Source organism: Erigeron canadensis, chromosome 3 (assembly GCF_010389155.1).
Source record: "Erigeron canadensis isolate Cc75 chromosome 3, C_canadensis_v1, whole genome shotgun sequence".
In the NCBI taxonomy this organism is placed as follows: domain Eukaryota; kingdom Viridiplantae; phylum Streptophyta; class Magnoliopsida; order Asterales; family Asteraceae; genus Erigeron; species Erigeron canadensis.
The window spans coordinates 42,030,543-42,056,488 of NC_057763.1; the positions used below are offsets into that span (position 1 = coordinate 42,030,543).

General features: G+C 33.4%; 3 protein-coding genes across 3 annotated transcripts; 1 reads left to right on the plus strand and 2 right to left on the minus strand.

The window, feature by feature from the left end:
- The first annotated feature begins 3,184 nt into the window (after positions 1-3,184).
- Positions 3,185-9,492, plus strand: LOC122594064 (ascorbate transporter, chloroplastic). The gene is made up of 11 exons (XM_043766542.1): positions 3,185-3,418; positions 4,569-5,176; positions 5,392-5,499; positions 5,913-6,068; positions 6,547-6,762; positions 6,936-7,145; positions 7,422-7,559; positions 7,733-7,834; positions 8,551-8,616; positions 8,778-8,862; positions 8,980-9,492. Exons 1-11 carry the CDS (start codon positions 3,364-3,366, stop codon positions 9,075-9,077), a joined length of 1,842 nt encoding a protein of 613 aa, XP_043622477.1. The 5' UTR covers positions 3,185-3,363; the 3' UTR covers positions 9,078-9,492.
- A 561-nt stretch (positions 9,493-10,053) lies between these two features.
- LOC122594066 (cytochrome P450 86A8) lies at positions 10,054-12,243 on the minus strand. Its single transcript, XM_043766543.1, has one exon. It carries the CDS (start codon positions 11,945-11,947, stop codon positions 10,367-10,369), a length of 1,581 nt encoding a protein of 526 aa, XP_043622478.1. The 5' UTR covers positions 11,948-12,243; the 3' UTR covers positions 10,054-10,366.
- An 8,067-nt stretch (positions 12,244-20,310) lies between these two features.
- LOC122594189 (origin of replication complex subunit 5) lies at positions 20,311-23,384 on the minus strand. The gene is made up of 4 exons (XM_043766658.1): positions 22,415-23,384; positions 21,368-21,775; positions 20,610-20,925; positions 20,311-20,526 (listed from the first exon to the last, which is right to left on the minus strand). Exons 1-4 carry the CDS (start codon positions 23,206-23,208, stop codon positions 20,476-20,478), a joined length of 1,569 nt encoding a protein of 522 aa, XP_043622593.1. The 5' UTR covers positions 23,209-23,384; the 3' UTR covers positions 20,311-20,475.
- Positions 23,385-25,946: the final 2,562 nt, after the last annotated feature.

Sequence of the window (25,946 nt, forward strand, 5' to 3'; positions counted from 1 at the left end):
TACCTCGACGATGTATGAAAGAGGTTAAGATGTAGGTTGTGCTTACCTCTACCTAAGTAGATACTAGAGAGGTTACTTTCATTTCTACCTAAATGGTATAAAAAGTCATTCAATCTTTACATGGGATGAGTATCGAACCTATAACCTTTGTCTCCAGAGACCAGGAGTTACCACTAATCCAACCAAGTTGCTTACATCATAAATATTTCACTTCCAAGTACACTCACATCATAAATATTTCACTTCTATGTTCATATGAACATCGTATCAATAAAGAAGTGAAATTATTAAATAAGTAGAAAGCTGTTTGATTTAGTAAAACTAAAGAGGTGCTTGGTTGGATGTATTTAAGGGTAATGAATGGATATGATTATAATAAATTATGCTTGGTTAGAAAAATATAGGTTAATCAATACTAAAAGTGGGTAATAAGCCATTATAGAGTAAGTTGGGGGTTATAACTATCATTACCCCTTAATACCTCTCCCCTCCACTACCACATGTCCCGTAATTTTCGTTTTCGAAAGAGCAATGTATGAGGTAGTTATTAAATTGTATATAACATAAGAAGCTAATCCAAATGTTATTATATCATATCATATATAAACGGTTGTTCTATAATCCATATTTTCTTTATAATATGAATTAATCCAGATAGTATAATCGATGTAACAATTTTACTTACACTTTATTTTTATTAAATATATATACTCATACAATATTAATTGATACACCTTTATATATATATATATTTATATATATATATTAGAAGAATAATTAAATAAAACAATAATAATTATTAGTATACCTATATTTTAATAAACTTTTATTCATTGTAAATGTTTGTAATATAAATCAACTTAACCAAGCAACATCAAAAGTAATAGAATATCATTGCATTCCTTAAGTATTCCTTTTGCTTTTCCCATTTCCATTCCTTTAATTTAACCAAGCACCCCCTAAGTTGATATCTCAAAATTCGAATCTAAGATTTTATAATTGAGTCATCAATAGTAATTTTAATTGTTTATTTCTCTTAATTATTGAAAAATTGGTTTTTTTTATATGTATGTATGTTTATAATGTTCAAATACATTTAGGTTAAGTGCACGGAAATGTAATCAACTAAGGCTGAAAAGTTATTGTGTACATGAACTTACAAAAGGTTTATTGTATACATGAACCCTGCTAATTTTTACTGTATACCGAAACCGGCTAAAGGCTTGATGTGGGCCGGTTAAGTGCATGAAAATGTAATAAACTACGCCCAAAAAGTTATTGTGTACATGAACTTACAATAAATATTTATTGTATCAAGATTTTTACAATTACCACTTTTTTCTTTTTTTCATCTCCCACGACATCTTTCGGCGGCGGGGTGTAAAAGGAATTACTTGTTTGTCGGTTTCATGATGAAATACAGAAAAAAGAATATCAAAGAGAAGAAGAAAAAACAAAAGACAATAACAATGGACGACCAACATCTCCCACAACATCTCTCGGAGGCGGGGTGTAAAGAGAATTACTTGTTTGTCAGTTTCATGATGAAATACAGAAAATGAATATGTGCGGTGATTTGACATCGTTTTTCATCAGTGATTGTGTTTGTTATAAATTTATTTGACATCATCATCATCAAGATATAAGATCTGATTTTTTTTTTAATTCTTATGGTTATAAATTCTGATGAATGTGTAGTTAGAACTAGCTTTTTGACCCTGGGGGACGTTGTCCAGGATTGACACTGTGTCATACAAGCATCTATACAGACAACAGTACCTAAAAGTTTGGGCACTTAAAATTTACTATAGTTTAGTTATAAACCTTAAAATAAGAGATAAAAAGTAAAGAAAAAAAAAAGATTTGATGATTAAAGTTAGAACTCAAAGTTTATTGATAAAAATTAAAAACTATAAAACTAAACTATAATTAAGTTTGTATAAAAAAAGTTAGACTAAAGTTAAAAAACCAATAAGTTAAGTGTTACAAATAAGTTAAAATCTTTAAAATAAAAGATAGAAAGTAGAAAAAAATTTTTTAAAAAATTGATGATTAATGTTAAACTTCAAAGTTAATTGATAAAAGTTAAAAACTTTAAAAGTAAATTATACTTGTATATAAAAAGTTAGACTAGTGTGATAAAACCTAAAAGTTAAGTGATAAAATAAGAAACTGTAAAAATATACAATCGTAAAAAAAAAAAAGCTAACGTCATGCTGACGTCAGCAGATAGCTAAGAATTCAAAAAGTTACCGGCTAAGGGAATAGTAGGTCAATCGTGTATTCGATAACGTTTCTGATTTTGTTCATGTATACAATAAACCTTTTGTAAGTTCATGTACACAATAATCTTTCGGTCTTAGTTGATTACATTTCCGTGCACTTAACCCAATACAATATTTATAATCAATTATCATTTTACAATGGAGTAAGATCTTTTGAACTCAAGTTCATACCCTGTATCCATATGAATCACTAGTTTTGTCAAATGTAACCACGATACCACATGATACATTCGTATAAACATGTCAAAAAGCTCAGTCGACAACATGTACAGTACTTATAAACTATCTATCGGCCTTATTGGTTAATTCTAATAGCACATGCGTCGTATATGTTCATAAAAATCGTAAACAAACTAAATTCCGACTACCTAATTGTATTTTGATCATACAACAATTTTGTCTTGCACCAAAATGTAAAGAATCAAAATCCCGATACAACAATTACTGTAACATTATGGCGTAGAAAAATTGTAATTCTCAAAATAACATGGATTAAATATATAGTGATATGTAAATTATCACATTTATTCCAAAGTAACCTATAAAAAAACATATAAATATCCAGAAATTACTACTGTAATTTACAACAAACTTCCCTGTTGATTTATCACCTTTGGTGAAATAATTATCATTTTTATACAAAAAAGTTTTACAAGAATCTAAAAACCTGTTTGGTAAAAAGGAATATCCATTGTATGAAATACCAAATCTACCCTTAAAGATAAAACTACGACTATCTAAGGAAGCGTAAATTATGGTAATAACAAGGGGCATTTGGGTACAAAAATAAAATCCCGTAAGGGAGACCGGAAGCGTGTCAGGCTGTAAGCCTCTTATTAATATCGTCACCGACCAGATATTTATTTTATTCCCGCTTTTTCAAAATGAAAAAAAAAACTGACTAGGAAAAGAATGTATTCGTATGAAGCGAGTTGAGCAGGGTGGGTGGTTTATCTTCTTCTTCTCACTCTAGACACTAAAACTAGAGAGAGAAACACTGTGTATGTGTGTGTGAAATTATTATGGTGTAAATTCTCTCATTTATTTCAGCTTATTCAAGTAACTTAGCCGGTAAAAAATGGCCATCGGCGCGGTCTTTTCTCACCGGAATTTTACTAATTTCATCACCTCAGGTAAATACTAATATTATGCTTACATGATGTGTTGTTTTTTCTACATATATAATTATAATTAATAAAGTTATCATTAGAATCTATTTAATAGGGCATATATTAAGGATTATTGCATTACATTATTAAAAATCAATCGAAAAAGGGTACATCGTTAGTTTCACTCGTTAAAAATACTAAAAATATAAAACAATAATGAAATTTTGAGGCTGTTAAATGTGTGATACTAATAATATCTTCCACCATAGTAGTACCAGTATGGTTCTGTGGAATGCGCCTGAAGCAAATAGTTTCGCCTGACATCTTTAGATGCACATACAGAGAGACGCCCCCTAGTATGCCTCTCCAGATGGATATAGTGTACTTTTAGTAAAAGTGGCTGTTAATTTGAGCTACAAAATGTTTTTTTTTTTAATATAAATGGCAACATGTGCTATGCGGTGGTGCTGTGGTAGTCTAGAATGGAGGAGCGAGTAATTCTCGGACATTGAGGAATTTGAAAAAAGGGTAAATGGGTAGAAACCGTCTGGTCCCATGTACCGTCTTGGTACCCAGAGCGCACACCGCATAGAACTCATGCTTGGTGACTTACCATTCTGACACATGAGTCACAAGATATAGTTTCTTCACGTGCCTTTGGCATGATTTGAACTTGTGACTTGCAGTCTTCATCTGTAGGCCCATGTGGTCACATGGTGGCGGTACCAGTTGATCTATGATCAATTATCGAGGAATTTAAGCAAGATGTACAAAGTCAACGATGTAATCCAAGGTCCAGCTTTGTATCGACTATAGCTGGTAAAAAGGGCCACCTGTTTATAAGTATGTGTGTATCCTTTGAAATTGCCGTTGCTATGGTTTACTTTAGCTTGTGTTTTTTGTTATTCTTGTGTGTTTGTTGCCAGGTTCAATGCTCCTAGTTGGGGGCTGGTATGTCTTGATCATACTTTCTGTGCAAGTATAGACTTTTTTGATAATCAATTTGTTAGGGCACATGTTGGTACTTTTGTGTGTTTGTTGTTAGGCTTGATATTTATATTGTAGTAAGCATGTTTGGGATTTGGAATTTTGTTTACTGTATTTTTGTATGCCAGTTCCGCTTATGTGTTGTTAGGAATAATATTTATTTTATAATTATACATACATCTCTCAGGTAAAAGTTATCAACCTGAACAAGCTACAGCATATCACAGAGCAGAGAATTTGAGCATCTCTTCTGCAAAATATGCACATAGGATCACTTGCACAGAAACGCTATACAGTTTAAAGAAGATTTACTTTGTTTCTGGATACTGGAATAGCATCTCTTCTCACGGTCTTGATCCTTTTATGGGTAATGCGATGAGATCCAGAACAGCATACCTGTCTCATGGGATTTATCCTTCTAAGTTGCCAGAAGAAAGCAAAAAGTTTCACGTGACAGATCATAGTGGAAGAGCTAGAAGAAGATGCAGATGTTATGTCTCTGTACCTTCTAAGAGCTGCAACTGGAATAATTCGGTACAGCTAAAAAATATCAGTATATTCGATCGGCAACCTCTGCAGCCACGACATACTACTATTAATAGAATCCGGGCAAACTATAAATCTGAGGAGTATGACGTGACAGGAACAGATCTCAATTCACTTGTATCATCAGATGGAGGGGCAAGTGAGGCAGTTCTGGTTGGAGAAACAAAACCCTGGTGGGAGCAGTTTCCAAAGCGTTGGGTTATAGTGTTGCTTTGCTTTACTGCATTTCTTCTATGCAATATGGACCGTGTGAGTTGTTTTCTATTTATTTTCCTAATATAGATTTTTAAGGTTATTTCGGTTTTCAGTGCTTTTTTTCCATATCTCTTTTCATTAGTCATCTCATAGTTCATTATTGCGTACCTGCATTAGTAGTGGTCCAGAAACGAAACAACTTTATATGCTTACATCTTCGTGAATTTATTTATAAGTAAGTATTACCTCTAATGTCTATAATATTTCAGGTGAATATGAGCATAGCAATACTGCCTATGTCAAAGGAATTTAACTGGAACAGTGCTACAGTTGGTCTAATTCAGTCTTCTTTCTTCTGGGGCTATTTGCTTACTCAGGTTCGTTTTGACTATTGACAATATTTAACTTCTGCTTTTGAAATCCCAGTAGTAGCATCCGTGGGAATCTTAGCTAATCTGGTGATGAATTAATTTTGCTTTGGTCTGGTTTTTCAATGATTTATCATGATCGATTATTGGGATCCTAGTGGCATCTAATTATCTCACCGATTGGCTTCGTTATGGTATAAATCTAAGATTTTTGGGATTATATGGTTGTCCTTGTATACATTTTCCACCCACATTGCATTATATCATTATAGCAACCGACTTTATGTTCTATTAGTTGGTTTCATCACTTATTATTAGCAAACATATATGCAATGCCATTATCACTCTAGTCATGCTATCTATATAAACTGTTACTTCTTCTAAGATTTTACTTTGTCTTCTTTCATGTTTTTGGGTGGTAGATTGTTGGAGGTATATGGGCAGACAAAATAGGTGGTAAGCAAGTACTTGGTTTTGGAGTTGTCTGGTGGTCGTTTGCAACAGTTCTAACACCTATAGCTGCCAGACTTGGACTTCCTTTCTTACTAGTCGTGCGTGCCTTCATGGGGATTGGCGAGGTCGGTAGCTTATTGTGATTCATCTTAATCAATTTTTATTGCCCAAATTTTATCTGATTTCTTTGTTTTCTTCTTCATTTATGACATTTGATGTATCCTTGCAAATCAACTTTTCCAGTAACTTTTAGTTCTTTTGTTTTTGGTTAAACTTTTGTATGCTTTTCTTGTTATAAGGAGGTTCATGTATTACTCTATGCAAATCATAGTCATTCAAATCTATCTTTTATTGGTGTGTGCTTAGTATGTCAAGGGAACATAAATTTATTGTTTTGGACTATAGGACTTTCATCTCGATCATGACCTTATTCTTTAGTTTAAAGGTTTTCAATTCACTTAGAACTAGCCTATGTCAACATATCCGTCAACTTTTAGACCTTAGTTAAATTGTCATAGTGCTGTCATGTACATTCTAAAATTTGAATATCTGAAGCTGACTAATGAAATGCATGAAATTAATTGAGCTGTTTTCTCATGTCAGGGTGTGGCGATGCCTGCTATGAATAACATACTCAGCAAGTGGATTCCTGTCTCAGAGAGAAGTAGGTCGCTGGCAATGGTATACACTGGCATGTATCTAGGCTCCGTGATAGGGTTGGGTATATCTCCTATTTTGATCCAGAAGTTTTCATGGCCATCTGTGTTCTACTCATTTGGTTCCCTTGGAAGTATCTGGTTTGCTTTTTGGCTGAGCAAAGTAAGTTTTTCCTTCTGCATCATTTAAACTCTGATTCCATGTTTAAAGCAAAGATTACTTTTGGTGTTACCCATCACTTGTTTAAAGGCATGATGAATTCCAAAAGGAGAGTAATCACATGCTCATACAAACTGATATCATTGTAATAATCTGTGTGTTTAAATTTCCTCTAGGCTCATAGTTCACCAAGTGAGGATCCTGAGATTAGTGCAGAGGAAAAGAAGTATATCTTGGGAGGCAGCGTTCTAAAGCAACCTGTCACCGCCATTCCATGGAAACTTATATTATCAAAGGCACCTGTCTGGGCTCTCATTGTGTCCCACTTTTGTCATAATTGGGGAACATTTATTATTCTAACATGGATGCCTACCTACTATAACCAGGTATGACAAAATTATTGTCTCTCTATATGCTTCTAGTGAGTTCATATCAAAAAAGTTTTATTTATAACATCTTGAATATATTATTAGCTATGATTCTTTGAAACATGTCAACTACATAGTGTCGTTAATCGTGTATGCACCTGGAAATCTGGAATTAGAGAAGCTTTTTCTTTCATGAATATGGAATAGAAGATACATTGACAGCAAATATCTACCGAATGGGAATACATATGTTATAGGAACTAAGATTATATATGTCTTTCATTTAAATTTCAGGTGTTAAAGTTTAACCTTACCGAGTCTGGACTATTATGTGTATTGCCATGGTTGACTATGGCTGTCTTTGCGAACATAGGAGGTTGGATCGCAGACACACTTATTAGCAGAGGTCTATCAATCACTACCGTCCGTAAGGTAACTGCACTGATTATTATTATAAAAAAATATGTATATAATTTCAAATGCTTTGATGACATCATGACATAAGTACTCTTCTTAGATGGAGCTGCAGCCTTCATGTTGCATGATAACTCTGTCACTTCCTCTATATGTCAAAAGCTCATTTATAAGAATTTTGAGTCTTGCAGATAATGCAGTCAATCGGATTCTTGGGCCCTGCTTTCTTTCTTACTCAGTTGAGTCGTGTCAAGACTCCTGCTATGGCAGTACTTTGTATGGCTTGCAGTCAGGTCTGACTTAACCTTCCTGCTTATAGGTTATAGATTCTTTATATATGTGAATCTCTTGGTGAATTTTTTTTTTTTTTTTCCTGTTTAATTTCTTGGTTGGTGGGTGGGGGTCTAGGGCCATCTAAGTGTTGCACCACATAGTAATAGTTGGGCCTCTAATACTTGATTAATTACCAATTCTATGTATAGCAAGAAATCATGGCTCTCCATGGGAGTTTAGCATCAAGATAGCTTTCAAAGCAACTTGGCTCGGTGCATGTTGAGTGATACTATTAGATGACTGAATTACTAAGGGATTATTACCTATGGATGTAACTAACTATGACCAAATGTCTATGTTATGTAAAAATGTTGTAAAATGTCTATGTCATGTAATGAACTTTCAAATCCCGATTATTGGATGTACCTCACCTATAAAAAAACTTACACGTGGCATCTTATATGGTTGCCACATATACCCGAGTACATTCAATAACCAAGATTTGAAAGTTCATTACATAACATAGACATTTTACGAGATCTGTACATAACATAGACATTTTATCATAGTTAGTTACATCCCTAGGTAATAATCCCAATTACTAAAAACTATAATAAGTCTACAGGATTATTACGTTGTTAGCAACCTGCAGTCTACACAATCAATTACACTACAGCAGTTACAGTTTCGATCCTCAGCAATTACACTAATACAATTTCGGCCAATTTCTTGACAGGGATCTGATGCATTCTCACAATCTGGCCTCTACTCCAATCACCAAGACATTGGACCCCGTTATGCGGTTAGTATTTTTTATTGTACGATATATCGTTGCTTCATCCATTTAAGTTATAATAACAATCTAGTAAGGCTGATTGGGGAAACTTTTAGGTACTATATTTTTTGGTATATTCTAATTCCTTGTGTCAAGCTAAAAGATATATTTTTTTACTCCCATACCAGGGAGTGTTGTTGGGGCTTTCGAACACAGCAGGAGTACTTGCTGGAGTATTTGGTACAGCCGCAACTGGTTATATACTCCAGAACGGTAAAATATTGTTTAACAACTTATAAACAAATTTTCCTTCTTGTGTAACCTTTGACAAGTGTCCACGAAAGATGTCCTCTTGAGTATGCAGTTACTTAAACTAACCATATGGTGCAGGTTCTTGGGATGATGTGTTCAAAGTAGCTGTTATTTTGTACCTCATTGGAACTCTTGTTTGGAATCTCTTTTCAACTGGTGAGAAAGTTCTTGACTGAATCAGCACAATAGAGAAAATAGATGATTTAAAAGGTAAATCTGCATACTCAATTTGGGCCTAGCTTGATATAGTCCATGTCCGGGCTGGACTAGTCATGGTATGGTGGACCGCTCTCCAGGCTTGGTGGGTTGTGTTAAGTATTGAAACAATGAAATTTACACGGACTTGAGGCCGTGACTGGTCTGCAGTGCACACTTAATTTTGTTTCATATTCTAAAAGATAATTTGTAAGTCGAAAGTATTTGGCATCCCTTTTGTATCCCTCCCCTTTCTTATATTATTTTATTTTCAGCTTCTTCACAGATTACATGTATTATATTGTTGTACGATGTTAAGAGTTGAGACATCAAATTCAACATGTACCAAATTTCTGAAATTAGTAGATTTACAGGGCAGGGCTTCATTTCGTATTATGTCTTGGTTGGTTGTCTTGTTTTGTTCAAAATAACCTATAAATACTTGTTGGATACTTGAGTTTGAACTTTCTTCTTCTACGTTCTTAGTGCAAATAATAATGCACACAAGGTCCAGTTGTCCCGTCTCGCCTAACTTTGGTAGCCCCTCTGTTATGGTAAGAGTTGTGTTTTCATCAAACTCATAAATGTCACAGACTCACGGTACGAAAGGTAACATGGTCAGTAAAATGTGCATTGAAAACTCCTGAAATCCTTTCAAGAGTGTTAAATGAATGTAGCCAACTTTTAATGGCTTTTAATTTCTACCTTACAATATAACAACACACTCCAGCTATTCTTTCACCATAAGTAAGTTACAAATAATTGAATTTGAATAGTATGCAAGTACTGACAAAAAAAAAAAATTCTGACATATAATGTAGATAATAATAAATTGTTAAATCACTTAATGTCACGACAAGCTAGAAATAACTCATTTTCACTAGAATAAACACCATAAAAAGTTACTTTCACCAACAAACATTCAATACATATAGGTAAATAGATAGGTATTTCATATGAGAATAAAATGATTGCTGTTAAAATTATGTACGGTTATTTATTTGATCTTCGATAAAGAAAAATGAAATAGGACTATAACATAATGGCACAATATTAATGAATGAAATTGTACCTACAAGTTGAAAATTGCATGTGAACCATATTCAAAAGCACAAGCTTGACCCGACCCACCCAAATATAATTTTAATGGTATTCAAAATTCTGACCTACCTCAACAAACTTTATACCGATAAAAATTAACCCAACCACCAAAACCAAAGCTTCTATTAAACAACCCCAACAACCATTGCCGTCGTTACCGCCGTCACCACTAGTCACCACCTTCTTTATTTCTCCTCACACTTTCCATAATTGGCCTTAAATCTCTTTGAAAGACATTTACTTTTAGTCCATACTTCATGAACAATGTCAGTGACATCTTTTGCTCTACTTTGTGTCCTGGCACCACCGCAAGCTTATGGCGGAGTAACACTGCAGCCGCTATAGACTTCATTTGCAAATATGCTAAATCTTTACCTAGACATATTCTAGGTCCGGCATTAAATGCAACAAATCTATATGAATCATGCCTTACAAATTTTGTACTGTCCGGAGATAACCAGCGCTCCGGACGGTACTCTAGACAATCTTCACCCCATGTTGACTTCATTCGCCCTGCCGAGTATATTGAATAAGTAACCGATGATCCGGCCGGAACAAATGTTCCGTCCGGTAACACATCATCAGCAACCACATGTTTGGAATCCTCTGGCACAGACGGATATAGCCGAAGGGTCTCGGATAGCGCAGCCTTGAGATACACCAATTGATCCACCTCCTCAAACCCAAGTGGCTCATCGGTCCATCTTGCCACGTCATCGCCACGTGTCTCGAGCAACACACTAGATATTTCTTTTAGAATTTTTTCTTCAACTTTTGGATTTTGAATCACCAACCAAAAAAACCAGCTCATTGCTACTGATGACGTGTCACGTCCAGCTAGGATGAAGTTGAGTGCCACGTGTTGTAAGAACTTGTCAGAATAGGATTCTTTCATTCTCATAAACCTTGACAACAAGTCGTCATGTTGACTTCCTTCTTTGACTTGAGATGACAGCTCATGCCTACGTGTACTGATGATGCTTGACAAGTAATCTTCCACGTGTACAAGGCTTCGGCTCAAGCTGACTTCCAATCCAAGCCGGAGCCATCTTCTCATTTTCCAAATAACTTCTGGGAAAATAAACCGTTGGAGCGAGGCCTCAGTTGCCCGATCAAAAGCTAACGCAAAGCTATTGTCGGGCAACTCAGGGGCTAAAGTTTGAGGGTCTTTTCCAAAAGCCAAGCCACAAATGTTATCAAAAGTGATCCGTAGCAAAAGATCTTGTAGATCTACGGGCTCAGCTTGGACTTGAGCCCGTTCCAAAATTGGGCAGAACCGGTTCTTGATGGCTCGAGTCACCCATCTAGCCATGGCTTGTCGAAGCGTTCGAGTCGTGAACTCGAGTGCAGCCGTCTTTCTTTGGAGAAGCCACGTGTCACCATCTGAATTAAAGATCCCTTTTCCTAACAAATCATGAAAAACAGCTTGCCACGTCGGACCTTTTGGGTAATTATCAAACCGGGTTTTAAGAATGTGTTCAAGATTTTTCGGGTCACAAGTGACGGTGACTAGCCCTTGTTTCCGGGCCAAAAAGGGGACCGCACATATACACGTCTGGTAGGTCCCATTACAGGCCCGGAGGTTATCGGCTATCCACTCGTGCAACCGATCGGAATTCTCTATCAGGCCCGGAAGACTGCCGAACAATGGCCACACACGTGGACCCTTCAATGACCTTGAGATGAAAGTGAACCACAGCAGATAAGCAGTCACACCAGTAAACAACAGCAAAGCTATAGATACATCCATCTTGTATCTATCACCCTCTTTATTTCCCGCCAAAAAATTCTTCACAAACCAGCACCAACCCAGTTCAGATTTCACTTGAACAAATAATGGGTTTCGTTTTATTTCAACCAAAAATGCTTAAATTCAAAACTTTTTAGAGAGAGAATTTTCTAAAGTTTCAAGATTTTTAAAAACATAGAGTAATGTTTTGATCCAAACATAAGAAAATGAACCTTTATGGAAAGAACCCAGATCAAATATTCAACAAATTAAGGAAATTTCAGAGGAAATATGAAGAATTTTTCTAGACAGAGAGAAAACAGGGGAAGAGAGAGAGGGTAAGAGAGAGATGAGCAAAAAAGAGAGGACACAGAGGTGTGATTTATATAAGAATGTAGTTGAGAAGATGGAAAGCAATTACTGAGGACAGAGTGTTTGACATCTCTCACTTGCTTTCAGCCATTTGATATGAATCCCCATTAATGCAAAATAACAGAGGTCGTTGTGTATGTATTTATGAATTTCAATTCACATTCACATTATAGATATATATACACATACAAAATCTAAAAAAGGCAAGACCTTTGATAGTATTTCTTTGATTTCAAAATCGAAATTGAAAAAAAGGGAAAACAAAAAGAAAGAAAATAAATCTCTTTTTATTTTTTTGGGTTTTCTTTCTCTCTCTACAACTAATGCAGCAGTGGTGAGGAGCTGGATGAATTTAATGACTTCAATTTCAGTTGTAAATTCTATGTGTGTGTGTGTGTGTAAGAACTTGTAATCGGAGAAAGAAGGGAGTTTGAATGTAATGATATTATGAAGATTTTTTTTCATGTTTTAATAGTGTATAACATTTAGATTAAATGAAATTATATTAGTAGTTGACTAAACATAAGTTTCAGAATATTGGTGATCAATATTGCTGTTAGAAAGTTTTTTGGTCATGTGTTCTTAAATTACATTATGATATTATTATGAATAACTTTTGCAGCACATATACACATTTATTTAATGTACAATGATGGATAAAGCTTACCTAAAAGTGTATACCTATTTCTGAAGTTGTTTAAAGAAGTTAATTGTGTGTCACTTTAGCAACATGACAAGTGGTTATTACTTTTGAGATTTTGCTATTAGTTGTTGCACAAACAGATATTAAAGACCAAAATGGAACATGGAGGTTAGATGACATTTTGCTAGTTAGCATTTGGTGAACTAATTCATGAAGAAAAACATTTTGATTTTTATGATCAAATATACAAAGTCTTTTAGCTATTCTAGGTAACCTATATTTCACCTTTTTAGTTATGGGATTACTCAACCATCAACCATTAGTCCATATGATAAGACCCGAATACATCGATAACTCTACGTTTTCTGTATACGTATACATTTATTTATACTTCGTGTATATATATATATATGCATAAAGTTTTTCTTTTTTATACTTTTTGATACATACCAATAGTTGCATGGATCTGTAAATGCACATTTAAGCCAACTCATCACCTTAGGAGTTGTTTGACTAGTTTGTTCTAAGTTGGACGAAATTTAAAGCATCATGTCACTTTTTTTTTTTTTTTATATTTATATAGCATTGTACCCGCGCAATGCGGTGGCAGTAACGGCGACGACGGTATAGTGGGGTTGGTGACGCGTGGTGGTGACATCGACAATTGGTGTCGAGTGGTGTAAGTTGATGTTAAGATAATATACCTATTTTATAAGATAAGGACTTAGAATGTAAATTAGCAAGATAAGGGTTTAGGATGTAAATTAATTCATTAAGGGCAAATTTGGTAATTTATAAAAACCCTTCCATGGTGGGGTGTTTATTAAGGACATTTTGGTAATTTTGTATGTGACATTTTGGTAACACTTTCCATTTTGAGGGGGTGTATAATCTTTAATAAGAAGTATAGATAGTTGGTCGAATTTCATCACCTAAGGGGGTGTTTGGTATGATGGAATGGAAAGGGGAGAAAGGGAATGTGAAACTTCCCTTGTTTGTTTGCGACGAAGAAAGGGAATGAGAAAGGAGAAAGGGGAATCAATTCCATTCTCTACAAATTGTAGAGAATAAATGAGAATGGAAAAAAAATTTTTATTTTATTGAAGATGTTATATGTAATAAATGTATTATTATTTAAAATTTTATTATATATATATATATTCATTCTCTGTGGGTACCAAACAACGGAATCTATTCTCTTTCTAAATACCCATTATCTTTCTCACTATTTCCATTCTCTATTATATTTTCATTCTCTATGATCCCTTCTTACCAAACACCCCTTAGTAGCTAATGCGTTTGACTTTTTGAATTATCATACATGTCAAAGTAGATTTTTAATGCCGTTAAAAAGAAAAAAGTAGATTTATATTTATTACTTTTTAAGTTTCATTCTTTATAACAATCAATGAGTTTGTTTTTGGTAATTAAGAAACAAAACATTTTTGAAAGTTATTTTTGTTAAGTGTTAAAAACTTTTGTAATATTTTTACCAAATATCTTTTAAAATATTTTTATTTATATTGATCTCTTAACATTAATTATTTTTATATTTTAAAATATCTCAATTAATTTTTTTACATACATTAATTATTTTAACATCAATTATTTATATTAGTCGACGCCGTCTTCACCACCACATCGTCGCGTCACCACCACCGTCGCATTATGAGACTACCGTGCTAGTTCTTTACACAATTATGTTTAATTTTTAAAAAAAATAAATATAACTGTTAAATTGTTTTTTGTTGCCATGATCAACTTTATATTTCTTTGGCTACCTACAAATTATTATCTATCTGTAGTAGTATTCAAACATAAATTTTTTTATGAAAAACAAGAGTCATTACTACTAGAACATGTAACTTTTTTATCTTTAGGTATCTCATAAACTTTATTTTGTCATGTATAATATTATTATATTGTATAATATAATATAACATATAAATATATTACGTTAACGTTGAAACAGTGGGTTGACTTTTTTTGCTTAAGTAGTTTTGACTAACGGAGATACATTAAATATCCCAACCATTTCATTACTGGCTTACATACATTTTTTACACTAGACGAATATCCGTGCAATTGCATGTCTGTGGTGATGGTGGCGACTTGTAGTGGCAATGACGACAGGTAAAATAGATAATTGATGTAAAATATTTAATTTATATAATTTAAGGAGTTGATGAAGATAATTTAGTAGATAAAATATGTATGCTATAAATGTTATAAGAGATTAAAAAAATTAAATACCTAGTTTGTTTTATAAGTAGTTAAGTTATAGATATAGATATAAAAAAATGGTACATAATTCTAAACTAATGTTTAGGAGATCAAAATATTTGAGAAAATAATTAATGAAAAGGACTCGCAAAAACTAATTTCAATAGAAAGTGAACGATATCATCCTTTTTACCCTTAATTTATATATGTTTGTAGGTGATAATTTTAAGCTTTCTTTTTATTAAAAGAAATATGTATATTGCCTAGACGGAGTAGCGATTGGCACTCAATTACTTTAGTAGCGTTTTTTCATTCGGCGCCTCGGCTGTAAAGACAGACACCAAGATAATGCATAACATATTGCTCTAATATATAATTAACAATCTTGATATAGGTTCAAAATTTGGTTTGCTCTTATATGGAGATTATATCGTGTGTTATATGAACTTTTTGTTGTGCTATGTAAATCTGCTCTATTTTAATTCATAGAAAACAATAAGAAAATAATAAACGATATATATGGTTAAAATAGTTTCTTAATTTTTAAGCCATGTCACTATTTTGACTATTTTATATACTGTAGTAGTGTTGACTTCAATACTAAAATATTCGATTAGGCTATATATAACAATCGACCGAACGGTATGACTATTTGGGTTATCGGGTATGATGAAGTATATGGATATGGATTTGATTGAATTTATAGCATCGTCACATCTACTTGGATAAAACGTATGTAAATGCAACCAGCTTAGCTTTGCTATCAATATACTGTATTATGACGTTCTCTCTACTAGAAAAATGTGTGAGATGCTATGCTCGATCTGAATTTGAAACTTATAAATATTACCTCATCTTTGATTTTTTTTTTTTTTTAAAAATAAAATTGTTCATTCACAATCAAACAAGTGACTTTACTTGATACTGTATCAAATACGGGGTCTGCCATTGTGCATGGATGTCAAGCATCGCGTAAAAAAAGGGAAGGGGGAAGTGGAACACGTACTCCTTAAAATACATGATCACATTCTTTTATTATGTAAAATTGTCCAATTAACAAAGTCATACTGCAATCTTGAAAAAATAAACAAAGGTTGACTTTTGTTATAAGTTAATTGGTTGACTTATCTATTTAGTTCATTAACCCACAAACCAACAAAGACCTGAACAAGAAAAAAAAAAAGTCAATATTCTGACTGACTGAAAATTTTTTAAATGCATAAAGAATGATGATAATTGGCAAAAAAAAAAAAAAAAAGTCTAACTTTCTGAAGTGTTGTATTTACTCATCACAAAGTCAACACTCTCAGTATATGCTTGAAAGATTCAGCTGAATTGAAGTTTGAGCCTCTGGATTGAGATTGGGCATGATCCTTTTTTTTTTTTAAAGGCAGATTGGGCATGATTCTGAGGTGCTTAAGTTTGTTTATGCTACTATAGATTAAGAGTTGTACTTTTGGTAAGGTCGTCCTTGGTTTTCATATATTGTTATTTCAATTTAATCTTTATAAAATCATAATAGTCGTTATATTAAGTCATTAAAGATATGAATATCTATCTACTAGGCTAGCTGGTTCGTTTCTTTGCGATACTCAAGTTACAATTACAAGTTTTGCAGGTAATGATTAATAAGAGAGTCTCCTCTAGTTACTAGTTTTGACTTATATATGATATATAAATACATACCACATAAATTTTATGCATTGTGAATCTAGATCCATTATGTAATTATGATTTTTACTTACTGCAAAAAAATGTCCGGGATTTTATTAAGAGCTGTAAAATATAGTTGGGAGTAATAGCAGTACATGGTGATATTATGGAGAATTTAATTGCTTTGCCTAATGGTTACTAATGAAAGTGTGTTTGGCCCTCGGTGGTTATATGGTATATCACTCTAGTCAACTAAAAACTATCATCAAGAAGTGGGTCTAAATGTCTAATATTAAAAAGTCAATGTTATATTTATAAGAGCACTCGGCTTCAAATATTATACAAAGCATATTTTGAGGGTCACCCATAAAAGAAAACTCGATTAAACCGATACAAGATATAGAGCCTTGTTATTAAACGAAGAGTTAATTAGAAACATATAAATCGACATTATCTTTTGATAATGGACTCTAGCTATATGACTATTGACCATACCTTTTTTTTTGTCATTAGAATAACAGCATAAAATCCAAGTTTCTGAACTTAGTACACTTGACCAAATATGCCTTACATGGAATTAAATGCATTCCTTCATCTTGTAACCACTAACCAAACACACCATAACTCTATCGTTTCATCTTTACTTTAGATCTAAAGCAACCATATTTCAACAAATTATTATTAATGCAAGAAAGACTATAGTATATGATGTTATTCAAAAAACTGTAATTTCTATATGATGTACTCCGTAATAGATTATAAAACATCTAATTTTCAAAATTATTGTTTTGATCGATTGTTAACCTCACAAGTCACAATCCAAGATTACATTATAAAGGAATATATTGGCATATCCATGGCTATGGCTCATAACGATGTCAGGTTTGATACTTATAATATATGAGACTTTGCAAAAAGCATCGTCAAGGCAATGAGAAATGATATACAACTTTATGGCTTTGATTGACATGTTTTGCTCTATCATGTCCATATGTTTATACATTCCATTTCCATGGGATTTTGGGCAATCTGCTTTTTAAATTACTCAGCATATATACAATGCTTTTAAAAGGCATATTTGAACTACTGATGAGCCACTAACTAATCCGAGCATCTCCGCACCAAAAAAAGAAAGCCCACCGTAAGTGGAGAAAAACATCCTGACCCAACATGAAAAACCCAAATAATTTGTTCCATATGGGACTTGATGTCTCACGTAAACCACTTCGACGAAGGGTCTCTCGGGGCTAGAGTACAAATACATGATCATGTTGGTATCAACTTAAACTATTGATAAAAGTAACGCTAAAAATAACCACCGCCTATTCAATGGGGACACAACCACTAGTCCAATGGACACCATTAGATATATAAACTGCATAGTCCCACAGTTATTGGATTTAGTCATCTTTGTACTGAAGTTTAACATGATAAATTAGTCTTTTTTTCACCCATAGGTGAAACTTCATCAGTTGACCCACTGGTCTCGGTTCTCTTTCATTGCCATCCCTAATCTCGAATCTATTAGCCCTAAATCAATCTTTAGTCTGGAATTGACCACTCAAATAGTGCATACATAATCATAGATATGTGAAGAAGATACCATCATAACTTATTCAATGAAATGTAAAACATCTCACATGCCATGTGCAATCTATAAATATTACCGCATGTAATGTTTGGTAGAAAATGTCTCAGCGATGATGAAAAGGAGTACAAACCACCAAAAGGAAAACGATAGACACAATACAGTTACACTCTCAAAAATAGTTGTATCGACTATCGAGTAATCAATGTCCTGATAAAATCCACATTTGCACAACAATAAATGAATGAAATAATTTCAGTTTATCGTCTATAGATAGATGAAAGGTCATGAGATAGCAGATCGATGTTTGCGAACTTTCAATGATCAAAAACACGACACTTGGTGGGAAAGGTTAATCTCAAACCAATTAGATAAAAGGAGTTGGTTAGTACTAATTGAACAAAAGGCATTGAAGAAAGAATTGATCAGCACCACCAAGAATTTTAGTAAAGATCAAAACCAAATAAAAACCACCACCAACAAAACATTTGATCTGGTTGTATTTAGCATTGAAACTAGGGTAGGTTGCCAACCAGACTAGGTTACTCGTATTAAGGTACCAACATATATAAGATGTTATCAGATTAATAACTAATGAGCCAAGTCAAAAATAAATACTCACAGTCAATATGCTCATAAAAATGTAGGAGGAAATAAAAATGTACAGTGAGTGAAAACAACACACACCCTATCGTCTCAACTAAGTGACTAACACACTATTATTATACAATACCATATATGTGTTGGAAAATCGGTCTGTCAACAAACTAATTATAGATTTGAAATTACGGGCTATAAAATGATGTAGAAGGTAAAAACACCAAAAATGTGCTGAAGCAGTACAGCTTTGCAAGCCCTACATCATGTTAAAAATTAAATACCATGTATAATACAGTACCGAAGAAATTCACTTGTACTGGGTAAAGCCCACCTAGGCACCTAGGTGTCCTGTAAACACCAAAATAGTCCCAACAAAGGCAGAAATCTAACTATCTAAGTAATTTAAGCTTACAGCCCTCATTTACAACCATACGACTCTTATAACTTGCTGTACACGCACCTTCAATTTCACACCTAAGGCATATCCTATTCCCCATAGCCCCACTCAAGAACATAAGAGTTTTAACAGGGAGGAACATTTTTACTAGGGTTGATTAAATGATATATGAACCAAGTATGATATTGTTTCTAATTATGGTAACAACCTTACTTTTGTTAAATAAGGTGTTGAACTACAACCTGTCACTGGCGTTCCAAATTGTTGTCACCCATATCACTTGTAAAACCAGTTTACCTATTTTTTGGAATACAATTTGGCATTGGTTTCCATTTAAGGGCATGTCTAGTCACAGTCAGCATACACGTCGGCAATTTCATTAACTTTACATCTAATCAGCATACAGGTGTCATTTCACATACGAATATTACATTATATTATAACAGACTCTCATTTAATTTGATTAATTATAATTATTTGATATAACTAATAATGAATGCATTATTTTATTTGATGATAATGACTAATGGGTTAAAATAACAAAGATACAGATTAAAATGATCAATCGAATTTTTGGATGAATGAATAGTATGCTCCAAATACGGATGAAAAATGGATTCCTCATAAATTCTCCAGTTTTGGAGTAACGGTTGGACACTTGGACATGAACATCTCCATCTTTTTATCCTCCAAATGGGAAGAGGTTATGGAGGCAACATTAGAGATGCCCATGGCATATTTTTGTTAGGCCAGTGCCCTTCAGAACAGAATATAATACTGTTACCCGATGATAGTTGATTACTATCCAGACCCAAATGCTTCACAGAATGACATCCTAGTGCTAACATATAAAGGTCTCTGGGACTCAATCGATGAGGGAAAACAACAAGAAGCTTTGACCAAACACATCATGGAAATTGTAGCTTTTCTAAAGATAATTAGGGCATGCTTTGTAGCGAACGATACAAAGAGATAATTGTTCATATAATTTCATAAAGTGATACATAAAACTCATAGTACTATTGCTGACCTTTGATGCAAACAAATTAACCAGAGCATCCTCTTGTAGCATACTATCTTCTGTACAAATACTTAGAAAGCGGGAACTTCAGGCTCCTTGCCACCTGAACAGAAAAGATAACTAACACAACCGACAACTTATAAACAAACTTACGAAGAATCATAGCAATAGGTTTAAGAAATTTACTTTTAAGGCCAAATCCTCGCTAACCGTTGACCGGTATCGAGTTGAACCTTCCAGCGGACAGCTTCCACCTTTGGTTATAAAATTAGCACTGCAAAGACTTGATACTTGCAAGAGAATGTCAGACATAAGACGGTTTTCTCCGCCATCACCACCTGAACTTGTTTCTCCTTGTGATTCTTCTTCAAGTGAATATTCTTCAACTGATGTGATACACTGAAATATAGCTAGCAACCTCTCTAATGGAAAAGTTCCAGGACCTTTCATAAACTGCTCTTGCTCTGCAGCCTCCTTCAAATCCATTGACTTTTCAGAGCTCCTGTACAGGAAAGCATGTTAAATGTTGGCCACACAAACAGAGCTAAAAACAAGATAACAGTAAGTGGTAGTAATATAAATCACACAGTTCATGTTCCATAGGTGGAAAACAGTCAAATTGTTCATAAACTGCCAGGACATCTTTAATAAGTACTTTAAAGGCATATCTTCACAACAACCACAAAAGTTTAATCACCCTCTTTCACTGTTGAGCCAAAAACTGAGCTAAAAACAGTAAGCCAATTCACTTCAAAACTTTCATGCTTTTTTATGAAGTGTTAAATTAGTCTAAGTATTGATTGAATAATTATATGCTAATTCATAATATTACGAATCATTTCTACATTCCAGTTCACAGGCCCAACTTTTGTATTGTGATTTTCTCATTAAATTCTAAGATAACCAAAATGGAGATGAGGAATAAACACTTGTTAACTACTTACTTTCTCTTCCTTTTTTGATTGGCCGGACCTCCAGTTGAATCAAACAATGATGCATCAAGGGTTGCCGGATTTCTTGACGCAATAAATGCAGAGATGAGAAGATATTTTGCAGAAGTAGACATATGGAAGTTTATCTCATCAATAGAATCAGAAGCTCCAAGTTTCATCTTTTTTAATTTGTCTTTGCCTCCTGCCACTACAGATGCCTGAGATGTGACTCTGAATATCTCATTCAGAGCAGGAGCAACATGAGGCTGAAAATAACTAAACAACTTTCTCTTTATTTCTTCATTAGGGACAACACTCAAATCATCTAATGGCTCGCAATATTTCTTGAATAATGGTGATAAAGCAGTAGATAACTCATCAAGCCTTCTCGTTACTCGACAAAAAGGCTTCAACACCACGCTGTTAAACATAAGACCCATGAACAAAAGAAAAAAACTTTTAGTAACCACTCATCCACCTTTGAAACACAATAGAACAATACAAGTTTAGTTGTTAGAAGTAGTACATCAAGTTCAGAACTACAATATGCCATTTCAAAATCACTGTTGAATGTTAAAAAACTGGAATAAGATAGTATGATAGTCAGGTGCTCAAATCAGAGTCAGGCACCAGCTTTACAAATATCTTAATAGTCGGTTACAATATAGCAAAGCCACTTCATACATGCCGCTCCAAGTCTATAAATTTAGTCATCAATAAGTACGGCATCGTAATCATTATCATCTATACAAAAATACTCAAATTGATCAATGTGACTCAGGTTGACCATGAATCCAAACACTCAGTTAAAACTTTGCATAATTGTAAAAGAATGAGTAAGCTACATCATATTGTATTAAAACTTTGATAGTTGCAACAATTAGAAACAAATTTGGTTCAAATTTTGTTAAGAATGAGTATATATCAAGCTCGATAAAGTAGCGGTTTGTCAATCAAAACTCATACATTGCTATCTAATTCACAATATATGTAGATCATCTCATATATTAGAACATATAAGAAAACACTTCTTATGAAGAACTACAGTATATCACTTACTCAAGAAAAGCCGAACGCAGTTTTAAATTCGGTTGATTTCTCATAAATATTTGCCTAAGATCCTCTTCAGTATAATCAGGGAAATAAACAGGTATAGGATCAACAAAACCAGTATCCGAATGATAAGTATCAAGCGACGAGCTACTAATAAAAACAAAACCCACATCATTAAGCTTCAAAATATCATGAAGCTTAAACAACAGAGGCAATATAGTACCGCTTTTATCCCAATCTCTAACGAGCTCCAAACTATCGAAAACCAAATAAACCATACTTCCACTAACTCCTTCCTTCTTTTTCAACTTATCAACAACACCCAACAATCCACCTTTCAAAAGATTAACAAAATCACTCTGCTTTTCGCATTTTTTCGCACTCGAGTACCCATTATTTTCGCATTTCCTATGTAACAACAACTGGTTAAGTATATTCTCAAACAGTTGGCGTGCATTGTAAAAAGTCCTGCAACTAGAATACACATATGGCCTATTCAAGTATCGAAAAACCTCTAGGACGGTACTCGTTTTACCCGTAGACGACCCACCGTAAACAAACAACGGGGAAACCGGGCAATTCACAGGACCCAAAAGGCGTAAAATTTCAAGAATTTGGTTTTTTCTTCCGGGCAAAGCGGAAATCAAATCATCAAAATTTATGGGATTTTTAAACACAAGATCAGCAAGTGTCAAAGGTGCAAGGTTTACAGGTTTGTTTGTACAAGATGATAAAGATGATGATGATAATCTTGTTGTTCTTCTTGTGACTTGATGTTGATTATTTTCTTCTTTACTCATTTTTTTCAATGCAGAAAATGAATTTTTGGAAGCTTAATTGAATTGGGTATAGATCAAGTTAGTGAATTTTTTTGGTTAGATGGCTTAATTGAAAATGGAAGTAAACCCTAGTTGTTTTAATTTGGGGATAAAGATTTTCCCGCCAAATTGTGGTCTTTTTTGCTTTGCGGGAGTGATTCACGATTACACAGCTTACATGGTTTACACTTTACAACCAAAAATTATTTGAAATAATACATACAGAATAATGTTTTTTAGAAAATAGGTTAATTGTTTTATAATTTATATATATCTAAAACTTTTAAGTCATAAATAACTTGAAATGATATTGGAAAATAACTCAAGCTTATATAAAATTAATTACCTAAATAACTACTCGTATATTTTGGTTTTCAACGGATGTAAAATTAGTTACCTAACTAATAAATTTTAAAAACATTTTGATGAATCAAATTTTAGAAATAGAATTTATGAACTTCAATTAGTACATACTGCTTATGCTATTGGTGGTCAGCAAACCGATTTCATCAACAATCGACTTTGTAATTTCTAAAAATATTTGAATTGTGTATTGTATTTGTTGGTAATATATTTAAGGGTAAAAATAATCTAAATTGATATTTTCGTAATAATCATCATCTAACTCGGTCTACATTGTGGCTGCATGAGTGTGCGTCCGGGTTTTCCACGCCTAGTCTTTGAGTTTGTCCCTAAACCCGATTAAGTTAGTCTATATACTGGTTTTACAAGTTCAATTGTTTGACTTACAAAGTCAGAAGGATCAATATACTTGTTCTCCAAAAATTAAATTGATTTCCATCAACAACTTAATTTAGTCATTTAAACAAGTTTAATTAGCTTATAGCCTTATATATAGAGTTAATTAAATTAAATATTTGTAATAACAGTACTTCCCATTATAATTCAGTGGTTGAGCATTAGCTTTACATGTTAAAGATCTTAAGTTCAAGACATGAAAATGACATTTGAAAGAATTTCACAATAAAGTCCTCAAGTGAAACAAGTTTGAGTCCTGCAGATGGGGTAGGGTTTTATCCAAAATAAATGTCGTACCTTCGGACAGTTTAATTTGGAGTTTCTCCTCTTAGTAGATATTGAGGGTTAGGGGGGCTCTCTAGCGCGGACCCGGTTAAAACAACGTAAGCTAAATCCCATTTTGCAAGGAAATGATCCACACCTTTCAAAAAAAAAAAATTATATATTTGTAGTAATGTCACTATTTTTTGCTAACTAGTTAATCAGCCCGACTTCGACCCGAGCATTTTTAATAAAATTTTAAAAGCAATAAAAACTAAGAAAATGTATATAATTTTTGTTATTGATATATAATAACTTGGCTTGAAGATATTAAATTGATTAACACAATAATTATATATATTACTACCTATTACATTAATAAAACATAAAAAGACATTTATGATATTACATAAAAAAATATTTATTTTGTTTTCTAATAAAAGAATAAATTTGTAAACATCATAAATAAAATAAAACATTTTGAAAATATTTAATTGGCTATTTATCTTTAAAATTTTATTAATTAGATATGACATCATAAATAAAATAAAAACATTTTAAAAAAATTTGTAGACATGACACATCATAATTGTTTCTAAAAATAGTTTAAAAAACAATCCTTCTTTATTATATATAATAATAATAAAGATTTTAGTTTAAACAATAACTAAATTTACTACTTTCAGTTGTTTGAAACTTGAAAGGATGTATAAAAGTAAAGTTATCCAGATACAAATTGTATATCATGACAACCCACCTCCTTTAATCAGTTGCACAATCCGTTATTCAAAATCTTGAAATCCCATATATATATATATATATATATATATATATATTCATCACTTTTTTCTTCAAAATTAACATTTCTTGAAAAATAAAGATTGTTAACCAAAAAAGAAAACCCATAAGATTCTTCTATATATGGATTCTTCAGATTCAGATTCAGATTCTGGTGGTTCCACCATGAACAACCCACCACCACCACGTAAACGCCATCGATCAAAAGATGTCGAAGATACTGACGAGGTTGCAGTTCAATCTTTGCCACCACGAAAACGCCATAAGTCATATACCACCTCAGAAGACGATGAAAAAGAAGTCGTTGTTCAACTTATGCCACCACGTAAACACCACCAATCCCATATTAGTACTGCAAAAGACGACGAGAATAATAATGCCATAGTGATTCAGTCAGTTTCAAAAGAGAAAGACGACGATGATGATGACGCGGCCTCCAAAACCATCACCACATGGAAGAAGTTACATGAGATCAGTCTTTTGAAGGGCATTCTTGAATACTACAAAGAAAACAGAACGTACCCGTTTGATGATCATACGAACGGCGGCATGCAGAAGTTGTATAAAGATTGGATAGAAAAAAGCGGAGTTTACGTAGAGAAAGATGCATTCAACGAGAAAATGGTGGATTTGCCTGAAAGATTCTTCATGAACCAGGAAAGGGTATACAGACTTGAAATGATACAAGGGTGGAAGGACCCTTTAGAGGGGAAAATCTTTGATTTATCGCATATGATTTGGGGGAGAGATAACCATCATGATGAAGGCGGTCCTGCCGCTTCTTAGCTCGCATATTCAGGTGGCTTGTACGTGTTCGGGTTTACTATGTTCAGTTATTGTGTCAAGAACTATGGGTTTTGAATTTTGATCAAGTGAGGTACGTACTCAGAGGATTGACATTT

What these genes read in the sequence shown, in the direction of transcription:
- LOC122594064 (XM_043766542.1), top strand. Translation starts at nt 3,364, where the DNA reads ATGGCCATCGGCGCGGTCTTTTCTCACCGGAATTTTACTAATTTCATC. An exon ending in TTGCTTTTTGGCTGAGCAAA is followed by an intron (nt 6,763 to 6,935) that starts GTAAGTTTTTCC and finishes AATTTCCTCTAG; the next exon opens with GCTCATAGTTCACCAAGTGA. An exon ending in CAATCACTACCGTCCGTAAG is followed by an intron (nt 7,560 to 7,732) that starts GTAACTGCACTG and finishes TGAGTCTTGCAG; the next exon opens with ATAATGCAGTCAATCGGATT.
- LOC122594066 (XM_043766543.1), bottom strand. Translation starts at nt 11,947, where the DNA reads ATGGATGTATCTATAGCTTTGCTGTTGTTTACTGGTGTGACTGCTTAT.
- LOC122594189 (XM_043766658.1), bottom strand. Translation starts at nt 23,208, where the DNA reads ATGAGTAAAGAAGAAAATAATCAACATCAAGTCACAAGAAGAACAACA. An exon ending in AATCAAAAAAGGAAGAGAAA is followed by an intron (nt 20,926 to 21,367) that starts GTAAGTAGTTAA and finishes TTTCCTGTACAG; the next exon opens with GAGCTCTGAAAAGTCAATGG. An exon ending in GCGAGGATTTGGCCTTAAAA is followed by an intron (nt 20,527 to 20,609) that starts GTAAATTTCTTA and finishes TTTTCTGTTCAG; the next exon opens with GTGGCAAGGAGCCTGAAGTT.